The following is a 16,235-nucleotide window of genomic DNA, read 5'->3' as shown; positions in this document are numbered from 1 at the left end:
ATAGAAAGAAAGAAAGAACAACAAAGAGATATAGATATAAAGAAAAGATATAGAGCAAAAAAGATAGAAAGAAAGAAAAAAAGAAAGATGGAAAGAAAGTTAGAAAGAAAGAAAGAAAGAAAGAACAACAAATAAATAAAAAAATATAGAGAAAAAGAGACAGAAAGAAAGAAAAAAGAAAGAAAAACAAAGACATAGATATAGAGAAAAGATATAGAGAAAATGAGATAGAAAGAAAGAAAAGAAAAAAGAAAAAAAGAAAGAAAGATAGAAAGAACAACAAAGATATATATATATATATATAGAGAGAGAATAGATATAGAAAAAAAGAGATAGACAGAAAGAAAGAAAGAAAGAAGAAAGAAAGAAAGAACAACAAAGAGATACTGATATAAAGAAAAGAAAAAGAGAAAAAGAGACAAAAAGAAAGAAAGAACAACAAAGAGATATAGATATAAAGAAAAGAAAAAGAGAAAAAGAGATAGAATAAAAGAAAGAAAGAAAGAAAGAAAGATAGAAAGATAGAAAGATAGAAAGATAGAAAGATAGAAAGATAGATAGATAGAAAGATAGAAAGATAGAAAGATAGAAAGATAGAAAGATAGAAAGAAAGATAGAAAGAACAACAAAGAGATAAAAAGATATGGAAAGAAAGAAAGAAAGAATTATTGTGCTAATAAAAGGCTTAATATTTTCCCTTTTATGCCGAAGGCTCCTGTGGGATTTCCGGAACCGGGTCGGAGGTTCCGTTGTGCTGCTTCGCGTCAAAAGTGGAGGCTTTACGCCGATCCCTTCTGCGACTCCGGCGGCGCCGCCTCCGTTTGTGCGGTCGGACGGGTTGGGGACGGAATTTTTGGGGATCCGACCTCGTTTCTAGAGGAGCGCTGTGAGCGTCGGACGACTCGTCGATGTACGCTAAGTTCTCCCCGAAATAATCGAGAGGTTGAGAAAAGAGGGGATCGGGCTTTTCCTCCGGCTCGGACGCAGTGCTTTCGGACTCGGTTTCCGACTCGGTTTCCGACTCGGACGTATAAGAAGACTCGGTGTAAGATTCCGAGTCCGTTCGGTCCTGGTTAGGATCTTCCCCCTCGGGAGCCGGAACGGCGTGACCGCGCCCTCGCCGGCGCCGCCTGCGCCGGCGGCGCCTGAAGGGGTCATCGATTTTTCCCGAGATGCGAAAATCCATATTCTGGATGTTTTGCGTCCAGTCGGTGGCGTGGGCTCGCAATTCTTCCATCTGAGGAGAAAAAAAGAGTCGTCGATCAGCAAGGTTAATTGCTGGGATGCTACAGTGCCTTGCAAAAGTATTGGCCCCTGAAGGATTATATACATTTGACTATAAAGGATTTTATACGATTGAATACAAGTTACATTTATTGAGTGCAATGAAGATTTTTACCGAGTAGGCTATAGTTCAATGACAGGTCACGCTGATCCGAATGCGGAATGTTTTGTCTAGTTCTGTTAATAACAGGACTCTGACGTGGGACGGCATGCGATGTTTTGAGAGCAAGGCCCTGATGAAGAAACGCCCGATGTTGTTTTGGTTCATTACAGACATCGCGGCGCTCTTCTCCGAGGTGGTGGAGCCCAGGGGGCTTCATTGGCACGCCCATGGGAGGAGTCGAAGAGGGCTTTCCAGAAACTCAAACGACACTAATTCGACTAATTCGGCCATTTTCGATGGAGTACACTTTGTTAAAATAATCATGAAATTAAATCTGCCCCCGTGTGAAAATGTCGGCTTTCTCTTGTTCATCTTTTCCGTCAAGAAATGAGCGCGCATTGTTGGGTAAATGTAGCTTGTGTTTTGTTAATAGATTCAGATAACTAATTCGAACAATTTGGTAAACGATACATTTTAATATTAATTCCCAACACCCCCTAAGAACTTTTGGACGTAATGCCATATTTCAGGCTTCAAACTTTTAGATCAAATAAATTGAGGCGAGGTGGTGGAGCCCACGTGGGGGGTTTTCCTGATGCGCCCATGGGAGGAGCCGGCACGCCGGCTTGCAGAAAAAGGCGTGGGCCGGGAGAACTGCAGAAGATCGAGGGAGAAAAGAGAAAAAAGCTCGATGGAGACTCAAGCGACACTAATTCGGCTAATTCGACTAATTTGATGGAGTACACTCAGTTCCTTTGTTTAAGAAATGAAATCTGCCTCCGTGTGGAAATGCCGGTCTCTTGTCCATATTTTCCCAAAAAGAAACAAGCACGCATTGTTAGGACAGAATGGATGTTGTGTTTGGTCAATGGAGTCAGATAACTAATTCGAACAATTCGGTAAACGATACATTTTAATATTTTTATTTCCTAGCAAGGTCATAACTGAAAAATTAAGAAGTCAATCAGGGAACTTCTGGAGTCAATTGGCATGGCTGAGGGAACAGCAGGCCGATATTTTTACAACACCTACCTTTCTTTTTTTTTGCTGTGAATATAATATAACATTTTGACAAAACTTGGTTCCACTTTACAATTGTGTTGTTGATCCTTAGAAAATATTTTCAGTTTGAAAACTAAAATCCGGCAATTAAAAGTTCTCGGAAGGGGGGGGACACTTTGTTTAGGCACCGTAAAAAACGACTGTAAGTGAAAAAAACCTCTGCTCTGGTCTTCTTGGAGAGAACTCGGAGCCAGTTTCCGATCATTGACAGTATGGAGGCAAAGTAGGCCAGGCCCAGCAAGATCCAGAACCAAACCAAAGGCTTGTACCAGTGGTCGCTGCCTTCCAGGCCGGAATCCCCTTTTCAAAAGCAGGAAGAGAAACTTCAGATCAAATCAAATCGATATAAGTATAAGCCGCAGGCTTAAATGGCCACAAAAATTAATTTATTCGCGTCGGTTTTATTGTGATTGTTAACAACAAGATTAGAAAATATGGCACTCCAGATAAAAGGAGACTATCAGTTGTTATGACCATTAATCAGCCGGTTCGCGTAGAACACATCACTAAAGTCCATCACTGAAGGCTTGATTGTGAAATGCACGGCCTCCCACTGTTTATTGACAATGTAAACTATAACAGTACAAAAATAAAATTCACAATATTTTTTTAATGTCCTTCAAAGTCCAATTCATCTTCATATACGCCGGAGAGTTGTTCCCTTGTCGTATGTTTTAGGTTTTATTGATCTTTCAGGGTGTCCCTCATCGTGCTTTTTGGGGTTTAATTTCGCTTTTAGCACGTCCCTCATCGTGCAATTTTTTTGTTTTATTTATCTTTCAGGACGTCCCTCATTGTGCTTTTTTGTTGTATTTTCTTTCAGGACGTCCATCATAATGCGGTTTTTTTGTTTTATTTATCTTTCAGGACATCCCTAATCGTGCTTTTTTTGTTTTATTTTTCTAACAGGACGTCCCTCAACGTGCTTTTTTTGGTTTTCTTTTTCTTTTAGGATGTCCCTCATAGTGCATTTTTGTTTTATATACCTTTCAAGACGTCCCTCTTCATGATTTTTTTGTTTTATTTTTCTTTCAGGGCGTCTCTCATTGTGCAATTTTTTTGTTTTATTTACCTTTCAGGACGTCCTTCATCGTCCTTTTTTTTGGTTTTCTTTTTCTTTCAGGACATCCCACATCGTGCTTTTTAAAAAAAAATTCTTTCAGGATGTCCTCATCGTGTATTTTTTGCTTTCATTTATCTTTCAGGACGTCCCTCATCGTGCCCTTTTTTGTTTTATTTTCCTTTCAAGACGTCCCTCATCGTGCAATTTTTGTTTTTTAATCTTTCAGGATGTCCCTCGTCGTCCTTTTTGGGGTTTTCTTTTTCTTTGGGGACGTCCCTTATCGTGCATTTTTGTTTTATATATCTTTCAAGATGTCCCTCATTGTGCTTTTTTATTTTCTTTTTCTTTTAGGATGTCCCTCATCGTGCAATATTTGTATTTTTTATCTTTCAGGATGTCTCTCATTGTCCCTTTTTGGTTTCATTTTTCTTTCAAGACATCCCTCATCGTCCTTTTTGGGGTTTTCTTTTTCTTTCAGGACGTCCCTCATTGTGCTTTTTTGTTGTATTTTCTTTCAGGACGTCCATCATAGTGCGTTTTTTTTTGTTTTATTTATCTTTCAGGACATCCCTAATCGTGCTTTTTTGTTTTATTTACCTTTCAGGACGTCCCTCATCATCCTTTTTTTTGGGGTTTTCTTTTTCTTTCAGGACATCCCGCATCGTGCTTTTTTAAAAAAAAAAATCTTTCAGGATGTCCTCATCGTGTATTTTTTGCTTTCATTTATCTTTCAGGACGTCCCTCATCGTGCAATTTTTGTTTTTTAATCATTCAGGATGTCCCTCGTCGTCCTTTTTGGGGTTTTCTTTTTCTTTGGGGACGTCCCTTATCGTGCATTTTTGTTTTATATATCTTTCAAGATGTCCCTCATTGTGCTTTTTTATTTTCTTTTTCTTTTAGGATGTCCCTCATCGTGCAACATTTGTATTTTTTATCTTTCAGGATGTCCCTCATTGTCCCTTTTTGTTTTCATTTTTCTTTCAAGACATCCCTCATCGTCCTTTTTGGGGTTTTCTTTTTCTTTCAGGACGTCCCTCATTGTGCTTTTTTGTTGTATTTTCTTTCAGGACGTCCATCATAGTGCGTTTTTTTTTGTTTTATTTATCTTTCAGGACATCCCTAATCGTGCTTTTTTGTTTTATTTACCTTTCAGGACGTCCCTCATCATCCTTTTTTTTTTGGGTTTTCTTTTTCTTTCAGGACATCCCGCATCGTGCTTTTTTAAAAAAAAAATCTTTCAGGATGTCCTCATCGTGTATTTTTTGCTTTCATTTATCTTTCAGGACGTCCCTCATCGTGCCCTTTTTTGTTTTATTTTTCTTTCAAGACGTCCCTCATCGTGCAGTTTTTGTTTTTTAATCTTTCAGGATGTCCCTCGTCGTCCTTTTTGGGGTTTTCTTTTTCTTCGGGGACGTCCCATATCGTGCATTTTTGTTTTATATATCTTTAAAGATGTCCCTCATCGTGCTTTTTTATTTTCTTTTTCTTTTAGGACGTCCCTCATCGTGCAACATTTGTATTTTTTATCTTTCAGGATGTCCCTCATTGTCCCTTTTTGGTTTCATTTTTTCTTTCAAGACATCCCTCATCGTCCTTTTTAGGGTTTTCTTTTTCTTTCAGGACGTCCCTCATCGTGCTTTTTTGGTTTCTTTTATCTTTCCGGACGTCCCTCATTGTCCTTTTTTGGTTTAATTTTTCTTTCAGGACGTCCCCTTATCGTGCTTTTTTAGTTTTATTTGAATATCAGGACAAGGAATAAAGAGGTGCCACGCCCTTGCGCATAAACCATCAAGAATTACAGTATTTATCGTCAAACATCCGCACAAACAATTTGGATATTGTTACTAAAAATAGTGTAAGCAGTGTTCATTTTACCTGTGAAAAGTGATGGGTCCCAGGGACTCGCATGCTCAAAAATCTATGGGTCCCAACAGAGATCTATGGCTCCCCAAAATTTAGTGTTATCGCGGTTGAAATTGTAAATCGGCGACAAATGTATAATATGAATCTATATATTCATTCAGTTTTAATCATCACAGTTAATTGGTAATACAAAGCCGTTATCACTTCAGATTTTTCAGTTCACAATATTGTACACTATACAAAATAATATTGCTGAAATATTCATTTATTCTTGCAGTTTTAATCATCACAGTTAATTAGTAATAGAAAGAAGTTATCACTTCAAATTTTTCAGTTCATATATTCTTCACGGGACACGCCATAGTTGTAATGCCTTCTCAAGGTCCAATCCATTATCATCCTCCTCATAGCGTAACCAGGAATATAATTTAGTCCATTTTGGCAGAAAAGTCCTTTCCTTGCTTGGTGTATTCTTTTGTTTATTTTCTTTGGTCGAATCGTTCGCTTCAAAACACGTGTTTTCCTCGCCTTCGCGGTCTTCTGAAGAATTTCTCTGCCGTTTTTGTCGTGCCGGAATTATTGCCGTTGTTACCACTTTCTGTGTTCTGTGTCGACTTATTACCGACACTGAAGAAATTACCAATTTTTTGTTGATTTACACCTAATACCAACTGTTTTTTCGGAGGCATATTTCTCTTTCACTCAACAACCGCCACAACAATGACGTCATCTCGAAGCAACGAGATCTTGTTTGCCGAGATCGGCGCAAGACCAAAACAACAATGGCGGATGGCGGATTAGCCTGACGAAAAGTTTGGAGTGCGGTAAATCTTTGTTAAAAAAAAAAAAAAGAAGTAATCGGGTAATAATGACAATTTGGTGTCAAAAACGTTGCGTCCCGTTGACGCACGTTGATTTGACACAATGCGTCCCCAGCAAAAATGATGCGTCCAGGACGCAGGGACGCGGGCAAACGAGAACACTGCGTAGGTGTCTTGTTGGTTGAGAGATGTGGTTGGATTCAAGGTTTTGCGATAGTGGTTGGCGATATTTTGGACTTATTAACCATTGCGCAATTACGGTAATATACTACCGTAAATCCCTATAATACGCACCCTATGTTCGAGTTGTTTTTTAGGTAAAACAATGTGCTTTATAAACAAAATACAGTAATACAGTCAGCTGTTATATATTTTTTGGGACACACTGTATCAATGGTGTACTAACAGGTAGTATCAAAGGGTATCTCAAATTTCTCATATCTCGAATACCTCGTATGTGGAGTGGCAACTTTCTATAAACTTCTCGTCTGGAAAAAAAAAATCCGACCGTTCGAGCGGCGCTTACCAGCAACGTAATCCCCGAAGCCCACCGTCGTCAAGGTGATGACAACAAAGTACGCCGACTCCAACAGGGTCCAACCTTCCACCTTTTGGAAAACCAGAATGGGCACGGCCACAAACACGAGGCAGCCCAGGAGGATGGACAAGATGGCGGAAATCACCCGTACGATGGTTTGACTGATGCGCCATTTCTGCCAACGAATAAAAAAGAAGAGGTGGCGGGTCAAAGGAAACAGACGGGCAGAACCGGCACCGTTCGAGGTCCCACCAGGAAGAGCTTCTCGATTTTGGCCACCGTTTTCCTCAGCCCGGTACCCAAGTGGTCACCGACTCCTGCGAGGAGGATGCCGAAGAACGGAATTCCCACCAAGGCGTAGAAAATGCAAAATAGTTGACCACCTTTGGTTTTGGGGGAGATGTTGCCGAATCCTGAAGAAAACAGGATAGAATCACAGATGTTAGTGTTAGATTAGGCCTCTCATATATTAAATGGAAGACTTAAGCTGACCCGCTAGGTCGCCAGCCAGTTTTGGCTCTCTAAGTACATCTGGCTCAAAGCTAAATTAAGGGCCATGGTATTTATCTCTGAATTGTTTAAATTTTAGTATAATGGAAGCTGAAACGAAGTTGAACACGATTGGTTCCTTCCAAATGTATAGCCCAATTATACCAACAGACCCTGATTTGGCTGTATGTCTATGGAATCCTGTACATCAAAGCTTATTCCACAATGAATGTTCATTGTTGAGACTTTATGATGAAAACCCACAGAACAAACTGCAAACATCCGGCAACTACCTTTAAGGCTGTGATAAAGAATTTATTTCTGTGTTCCTTAGCCAAAGAAATGTGTCTTTATAAACATGTGAGTGTGACATCTGCCTTCTACCATTTCCTGGATATTTGATCAAGGGTAGTTATGAAAAATGCTGAATGATAAGTGACACGCTCGAGGACCTTTAAATGAAATGAAAATGAAATGATCTGCATTTATATAGCGCTTTTCAAGTCAATGACTTCCCAAAGCGCTTTACAATGTGCTCCACATTTCCCAATAGCGGCCTTGCAGCCATGTGCTTATTGGGGGTATCAGGGGTTCAGTGTCTTACCCAAGGACACTTCGACATGTAACACGGACGAGCCGGGATTCGAACTGGGATCCCTTGATCCCAAGACGAGCGCTCTACCTACTGATATCAAAAAATTGCTTTGCTAAAATGGAATGGTGGATAAATAATGACCACTCGAATTCCCAGACTTACAACTGTGACCACTTGGGGGACCGACCCCTTGTTGTGTATGTAGTAGGGTTGTAGTAGGATTCAGAGACAGGCACGGACAGTACATTCATAGAGTGTTTACTTAACTTCTTCCTCGGTAGTTCTCAAGCACATGTACAAGGCTGCACATTAGTATACAGCGACACCGCAGGAAGGGGAGTGTATTACATGACACCACACCCTTGATTAAAGAAGTCAAGGAATCTGTGAATTTTGATCCTCGTTTGCAGTATTTTGTGACATTTTTACAAAATAACTCTGCTTGCACCTTGTTTCAAAACCAATATTTATGACAAAAAACGGTTAAAATGAGCCTCAATGAAGTAACTGGGGGAGAGAGAATAATTTTAAGTGGTATATTTGTTGATATACGACACAGGCTCTTGCATTATTATTATTCCATCGATTTTATCAAATCATTAAGCGTCACATAATGAATTTTGTCTTAAACTATATGGTTTATACATTTTGCTTTCATGTCTCTTTGAGTCAAACAGGTTCCCGACCCCTGCGCTAGGTTGCTGTGACTGTCCTTGCTTGGAACCTTCCTATCTAAAAGCACTCTTATACATTATCCTGTTTAAACCAGTTAAGACCATTGTGTCACACACTGATAACTTTGTGAGGCTGAGTAGACCCCACCCTTCCCTTGCGTGGGTGGGCGGCCAAGACAATATAAGACAAGAGACTATTTTAGATAAGACAGACATCTTCCGCATCATGCTTAAAAAGGCTCCCCAGCTCTGTATTTAATCGTTCTGGCATCCTATAAAATGCAAAACAAGAATATGCAGTCTTCCGGTTGTAATTTCTAGTACAGTATCGGGTCCCCCCGTTTCGAAACGCCGTACGCACCGATTGTCGTGATGATTGTCCCGGAAAAAAAAAAGGCACTGGCCAGATTCCATTGGCTGACGAAGGTGGCGTTGCTGCTGGGGTCCACACCGGCACCGATGGCCTCTGCCACTTCCTTGCATGGGATTAAAAATTGACTTTAGAAACAAGTGAGCGTTAGGAAATCATAAAAGTTTGGGGTTGCCTTGGAAATTTATTTGTTTTTTTTCAATAATGACAACAAGAAAATAATCATAAATACACCCCGTAGATTGTTAACATAGTAAATGGCTATTTTAGCAGCAAATGTCTTTGAACTCCTGTACATTCCTGTAAAATAATGCTAATATCCCAAATCCAAGACGTACACGAAGAAAATTGAAATGCTGTTCTTGAAACATTTGGAGAATATGACCGCTTTTGGTCTATTTTGAAAGGTAAAACTCTGAAGTTTGGTTCCAAACTGTAAATAACCACTTCAAGTGCTACTAACATTGAGTAATCTGAGTTAGAACACATAGAAATAGAAAGTTTTTACTCTCGTCTGAATTTGTTTTGCAATTAATGCCTGCAGATGAGTGTAGCATGGGCATCTTAGCTGGAAAACAGGTGAGACAATACCTTGTAAAATTTGATCACAATCTGAAAAACTATACATTGTATTTCAAACATTTTCCTCAGGATAGGTATAGGCGTCTACAAAGGTGGCTATTTTGAGACGACCAGTTTACAGCATTAAAATCTTTGCAACTGTACATTTTACTTTGGCCATTTTTTAGACATTTTGAAAGAATTGTAAATGTTTGACTCCTCTTTCTGCATCTCTATCCCAATTGTGGACTCTAGCGCAAAACAATAGTGGTTAAAAATGAACGATGAATGAATGTTACACATGTTTAATTTGGGGTCTAATTTAAAAACACTATGTAATCTGCCGTATTGTTCTTTTCACAATTTAATTGGGCAACCAATAAGTCGATTATCCTTTGATTCAGTTACTCCTGGCTAAAGACATTCGTAGCCAAGGGAAACGATATCTGTTTTATCAACCAAGGCCTTTATAAGCTAATGCGGGCTGTGGACCATAAAAAAATGCCTGCAATTGGCCAAGAGCCGTGTCAAATCAAAAGGTCAGAGGCTAACGGCCATATTGGAAATACTCTTCTTACGAGTCTGATTATTTGTAAATGGAAATTATTTTGCGAAACAGACAGATTGCAAAAGAAACGTCCGAGGATGCAGAAAAGCTTTTAGGCGTTTTGTTTGTATCTGTCGGCATTATCGTGTGTTATTTGACTGAACGGTCCTGGATGTAAAAAGTCCATATTTGCAAAAAAATCATCTCATGAGCTGACTAAAAGGGGACATAATTTATAAGATATACCGGCTTTATAGTATTCGGGTATCTTGTTTCAGACTGATTGTGATGTTTCTGAGATAAGTACATTTTAAAATGGTTAGAGAAGCTATAAAACTGACTTTCCTTCTATCGAGTTGAGTATCTGATGCGTCACATTTGTGGGTGTGAGTGCCAGAAAAAAGAGAACTTTAGATAACCTGACAGTCTTTTCTTGCTTTAGGAAATTAAGGCGACAAATTACTAAGAAACCAAGATCTCCTACAACGGTGTGTACTACTCCCATCCAAGAACAGCACAGAGTAAAAAGAGAAGGGGGAGAAGTACATTAGAAACTGTAGTTTGAGAAATACACGCCTTACAGAACTTGAATTAGCAGTTTAAATATTATTTGGAAAGCACAAGCGTCAGCATCTTCAGTAAAGAGGCAATTCTGAGATTCTGTCCTTCAAACCAGACTGGCAAAGAAAAAGCCATATCTGAGACTGGCCAACAAGTGCAATAGATTAATATGGGCAAAAAACATAGACCTTGGACTAGTGATTCTTAAGTTTTCTTCGTCCCACTCCCTTCAGGCATTCTGTTATAATTTAGGTTATATTTAGAATAGAATAGAATATACCTTTATTGTCATTGTTACAAAATGGGTTGAACATATTGTGACAACGAATTTGGACGTGGCACTCCAGTATCACATTTTACAGTGAGGATAAAAGAAAACAAAGAAGATAAAGGAACAAAGAAGATGTTTGTATTGTCCTTGTTGCAGGCTTTGTTTTCCTCCGTAGGGGGGTGAGGGACAGACAGAGATGGCCGGATCTAACTGGATGTTTGATATTACTGTACACACGGTCCAGTGTTTTTTCCCCTGGTTGAATGAATCTGGTAAGTACGGTCCTTAAGCATGCCTGATTAAAGTCGCCGGCGACGATAAAAAATGCGTACACAAAGAAAATAACTGCCTGAAATGAATGAATAAATGAATGAATGAAGGAACTGAAAAAACAACATTGTCTAGGTGACCCAAAACCTCTGAATGGTAGTGTATTTCAATCAAAATTTGCAATACTATAGGCGCTCCCCTACTTACGACCATTCGACTTGCGTAAAACGGTACATACAAACATTTTTTTCGAAATGTCAAAAAATATCCGGACATCTCTGTAAGTTAGATTTTGTATTGTGTGCACAGGACATCACTGTAGTGCTTCTTTCTACCACTACCGGTATGTGGCGCTGTGAGAGCTCACCCCGCATCCATCTGGAAGTAAAAAAAAATCTGCTTCCTCTTCCTAGTTCGTGTGTAAACATACTATACTGTATCTCCAGCGCGCTAAGAACTTTGACATTTTTATTGTTTAATATCTCGTGCATCCATTCAAAATGGTTGGTGTAAAGTGTTAAGAAGAGGCGAGCCGTTTCATTTGAAATGAAAGTGGAATAAGAAAGCTTGATGCGGTTGAGAAAATAGTTGGATCGCTTTTTTTCGGCTACTTTCTACCATGGAGGAGGAAGTAGCCTAACTCTTGAGGCCCATCTTCTACAAGTAAGTTAAACTTCACTTTATTTAGCTTTATAGAGCACATTATTTTATGAAATGTTTTTTTTGTACAAAACAATACAGGTTACTCATACATGCCTTAAACATACTTATATAAGCCTTAAACATACAAGATATAGCACTGAAGCAACTTACAAACAAATTCAACTTACGAACGATCGTCCGGAATCTCGTTCGTAAGTAGGGCAGCATCTGTATAAGCGATTAAACAGAAAGCTTTGTCCATGTGGAATGATTCCTCCACATTAGCTGTGGCCATAAATCAAGTTGAGAGACCATCATGTTAGGAATCCTTTGGATCTATAACAGACCTGTTGATACCCTCGCAGCCCCCTCCATTTTTTTGAAACCCAATCGCGGACGACTATAGCGCTGAGTACGGCATTAAAGGAATTGCTTTCAACAGTTGCCGGCTTCACTCAACACTTCAACCGTTGTTAGCGATGGATCATGTAGAACACATAAGACGCTCATAAGGGCTCTTTCGAATATACATCAATCTAAAGCAATGACAGCAATAACGAGGCTAGCTTGCGTGTCGAGACTACAAATTAGCCAGTGCCCCTGAGACTTTCCATGTTACACTTCATGTGAGGCTCACCTCAGCGGAAATATATTGTTTTCATTCTATAAATGATTTGGTTTTAATGTGTAAATCACAATATAAGTATAACAATAATTCATATGTGTCGGCAGATAGTTTTACTCATTTTAAGAATGACTTCATTTACGATACTCATTTGTTTTCATATTTATTTTCAAATGTCTGTTTTTAAATCACAATTGTACCGCTGTGTGTTGGCCTGGAAAGGGATGGGCGGCACCAGGCTGTACTTGCCCAAGACACACCACAGGAAATGGTGCCCCTAGTGAGGTAAAGGGATCCAAGCAACCACCAATACCGATACACTCAGAGTTGTCATCGATACCCGTCCAACATACTGATACTGTTAATACATTAACAAAAGAAAGATAGATATCTCCATCCATCCATTATCGGCACCGCTTATCCTCAGTAGGGTTGCGGGGGTGCTGGAGCCCATCCCAGCTATCTTCGGGCAGTGGGCAGGGGACACAGAGACAGACAACTCACTCGCTCATTCACACCTAGGGACAATTTGGACTGGCCAATTAAACTGACATGCATGTTTTTGGAATCTGGGAGGAAATTGGAGTGCCCGGAGGAAACCCACACAGGCACGGAAGAAAATGCAAACTTCAATCTCTCTTTTTTTTGTTCTTTCACCCTCTCTCTTTTTCTTGGTCTTTTTCTTTTTTTCTGTCTTTTCACTGTCTTTTCTCACTCTCTCTCCCTTTGTCTTTTTGTCTCTTTCTTTCTCTTTCTTCTGTCTCTTTTTCTCTTTTTTCTCTTTTTGGCTATCTCAGTTTTTTACCTCTCTCCTTCTCTTTCTCTCTCTCTTATTTTTCATCTCTCTTTTCTGTCTCTCCTTTTCTTTCTCTCTCTATATCTCTTTCTCTTCATTTTCCCTTTCTCTCTTTCTCTTTGTCTCTTTGGCTTGTTCTCTCTGTCTTTCTCTCTCTTTCTTTTGTGTCTTTCTTTCTCTTTCTCTCTTTGGCTCTCTCTCTTTTCTCTCTTATTTTTTTGTTTTTTTCTTTGTTTGCCTCTCTCTCCCTCTCTTTCTCTCTTTTTTCTCTCTCTCTCATTCTGTCTCTTTGTTTTTCTTCCCCTTTTTCTTTCTTTCTCTTTAACAAATAATAAAGGGGCAGAGAAAATAAGCATCTGCTTCTGACTACCCCTTTTCGAACATGTTATGTAACATTATTTTGTCGTTGACTCATTGTTTTTGTCCTGTTTTTCTTTTAATGTTCTAAATAAAGTTTTCATTTAGTTCAAAAACCCAACAATTCGTGCCCAGCCAGTTTTTTTCCTAACACGAGGTCCCCTATCTAATCTGACTTCGATACCCCTGTTCTACCAGGAGAAAGGAGTCAAACGAGAAGATCTGCTGTACCTCAATGAGAGCCTGCAGGTTCTCAGGGCCCACGCATGTGAAGTTTATAAGGAACTCCTGACACGTCCCCTGGAGCTGCTTGTGCTTGCTTTCTTCTCGCGGTGCCTCCAAAGCCTGGAAAACCACAGCGCCCAGCACCAGGTAGAGCAGTACCCCCGTAAGGATGGCCAACAGGGTAGAGCAGCGCATGGCGGCGCTTCCGCCTATTTCGAACGACGGCGGCGGTTTGGCTCTGCCGGGGTCGGCGTCGGGGCGGCCCGGGTCCCAGCTGAAAACAGTCCCGGGAGACCAATCTGCTTATTAGCTCTTTTATCGCCAATCCGAGTTACCCGATGGACAGCCAATATAAAGGAAAAATGTAGAATCGATGCCTGACGCCGTCGATGGCAGTGAATTTGATATTGATTTTTGACATCTATAGCGGCCATTGCCGATGAAATACAACACTGGGTGCAGCCCAACCTGTTTTTGCGACCGCGCCGTCTCCTTTTCCAGTCTTTCTTTTCTCCGGGCCTAAGGATGGATTCCCTCGATCCGTAACCACTGGGCAGCCCATCCACATCACACTCAGTTGGAGGGGACACTAGAAACACACACACAAATGTTCTTCCATATTTTTTTAGTAGTGCATTAAATTCTCGCAAGTCTTACGTTTTCTGTCCGAGTTCAAGGTACATCTTTGTCAGTCCAAAAAGCGGACTGTACTCGTATTACTTTAAATATTAGATATTGTGTAAATTATAACTGTAACCATATCCTCCTTGTTTTATAACCTTATCTTCTCTGTTCCTTTATCTTCTTGTTTTTTTTTACCTCACTGTGAATGTGTGAAACTGGAGTGTCATGCCCAATTTTTTGTCACATTATGTTAACCCATTTTGTAACAATGACAATAAAGGTATATTCTATTCTATTCTAGTACTTGATGTTCTCGATATAGTCACTGAACTAAAACAATATTTTCAAACGCACAAAAAAGGCATTTTCACAATTACATTATCATAAAATAAAAAAAATTCAGAAAATTTGCAAATTTATTGATGTATTTGCAGATAATTCAGCAGAATTTAAGAACTTTTAAAATATATGAATATAATCCCCCCCCCCAAAAAAAAAATAATATTAGATAATTCTCCTCATTTTTAGGATTATTCTTCTCAACTTTTCTCAACAAATGACATAAGAATTTGAACAAATCCTGAAAATGAGCAAAACTGCTGATATCATTGCAGATGATCCTGAAAATGTCAAGGACAATTAAAAAAAATGTATATGATTCAACATATACTTTAGATAAATCTCCTTATTTTTACAATTATTTTTCTCAATTTCTCAATTAAGTCACTAAAATAAAAAATGTTCAGAATGAGGAAAATGTCCCAATTCTACATAATACAAATTAGGAAATTGGCAAAATTATTAATATCATAGAAGATAATTCTGAAAATTTTAAGAACTTTTGAAAAAAGACATATATTTTAAAATGCATACAATTAGATCATAATCTTCATTTTTAGGATTTTTTCTCAACTTCTCAATGTTTTTACTAAAACAAAAATGATTCTAAATTCGCCCAAAAATCACCATTGCAAATCATAAAATTGAAAATAATCAAAATTGATATCATTACGGATAATTCAGATTTGTTTTTCAACAGAATTCAATTCCAAACATAATAATGAGGCCTAAAAGGATTTTCGTTGTTGGTGCTGCTGTGTAGTATTTTGTCCGAAAGAGAAATTCTTGATTAATTGAAATCCGGCACGTCTTGTCACCTCTGATTTCCTGACTACTTGAATCAGCCAGAAGGCAAAAATACATAAGAATGGCCAAAGTCTCATTAATATTAAAAGCACATAAATACTGTTAATAGCATAAACAAGTATCATACTCCTATATCTACTTTTCACCTCTGCTGGTTTCCTAACTATTTGAGTCAACGAAGAGTCAAAAACAGGATTGGCCAACGTCTTATGAAGATTAAAAACACACAAATACTTTCAATAGCATAAACAGGTATCACACTGATACATCTACGTTTCACCTCTGCTTGTTTCCTGACTACTTGAGTCAGCTACAAGGCGAAAATACACAGGATTGGCCAAAGTCATATGGAGATTAATACACACAAATACTGATAATAGCATAAACAAGTATCACACTGATATATCTACTTTTCACCCCTACTGGTTTCCTGACTACATGAGTCATCTAGAAGGAAGAAAATACACAGTATTGGCCAAATTCTTATGAAGATTAAAATCACACAAATACTGTTAATAGCATAAACAAGTATCACACTGATATATCTACTTTTCACCTCTACTGGCTTCCTGACTACATGAGTCATCTTGAAGGAAGAAAATACACAGTATTGGCCAAATTCTTATAAAGAATCAAATCACACAAATACTGTAAATAGCATAAACAAGCATCACACAACAACATCTGCTTGTCACCTCTGATGGTTTCCTGGCTACTTGAGTCAGCTACAAGGCAAAAATACACAAGA

At 38.9% G+C, this 16,235-nt stretch overlaps 1 protein-coding gene across 1 annotated transcript; it reads right to left on the bottom strand.

Moving 5' to 3' along the window:
- Positions 1 to 700: 700 nt before the first annotated feature.
- Positions 701 to 14,301, bottom strand: kcnk4b (potassium channel, subfamily K, member 4b). Its single transcript, XM_088321683.1, has 7 exons — positions 14,186 to 14,301; positions 13,724 to 13,991; positions 8,854 to 8,968; positions 6,987 to 7,147; positions 6,723 to 6,909; positions 2,607 to 2,749; positions 701 to 1,237 (listed from the first exon to the last, which is right to left on the bottom strand). Exons 2-7 carry the CDS (start codon positions 13,910 to 13,912, stop codon positions 701 to 703), a joined length of 1,332 nt encoding a protein of 443 aa, XP_088177809.1. The 5' UTR covers positions 13,913 to 13,991; positions 14,186 to 14,301.
- Positions 14,302 to 16,235: the final 1,934 nt, after the last annotated feature.

This window comes from Urocampus carinirostris, chromosome 17, assembly GCF_059441175.1.
Source record: "Urocampus carinirostris isolate Australia breed hairy pipefish chromosome 17, RoL_Ucar_1.0, whole genome shotgun sequence".
Lineage (NCBI taxonomy): Eukaryota > Metazoa > Chordata > Actinopteri > Syngnathiformes > Syngnathidae > Urocampus > Urocampus carinirostris.
Note: the sequence above shows the minus strand (reverse complement) of the source record. Positions and strands in the feature narration are given on the sequence as shown.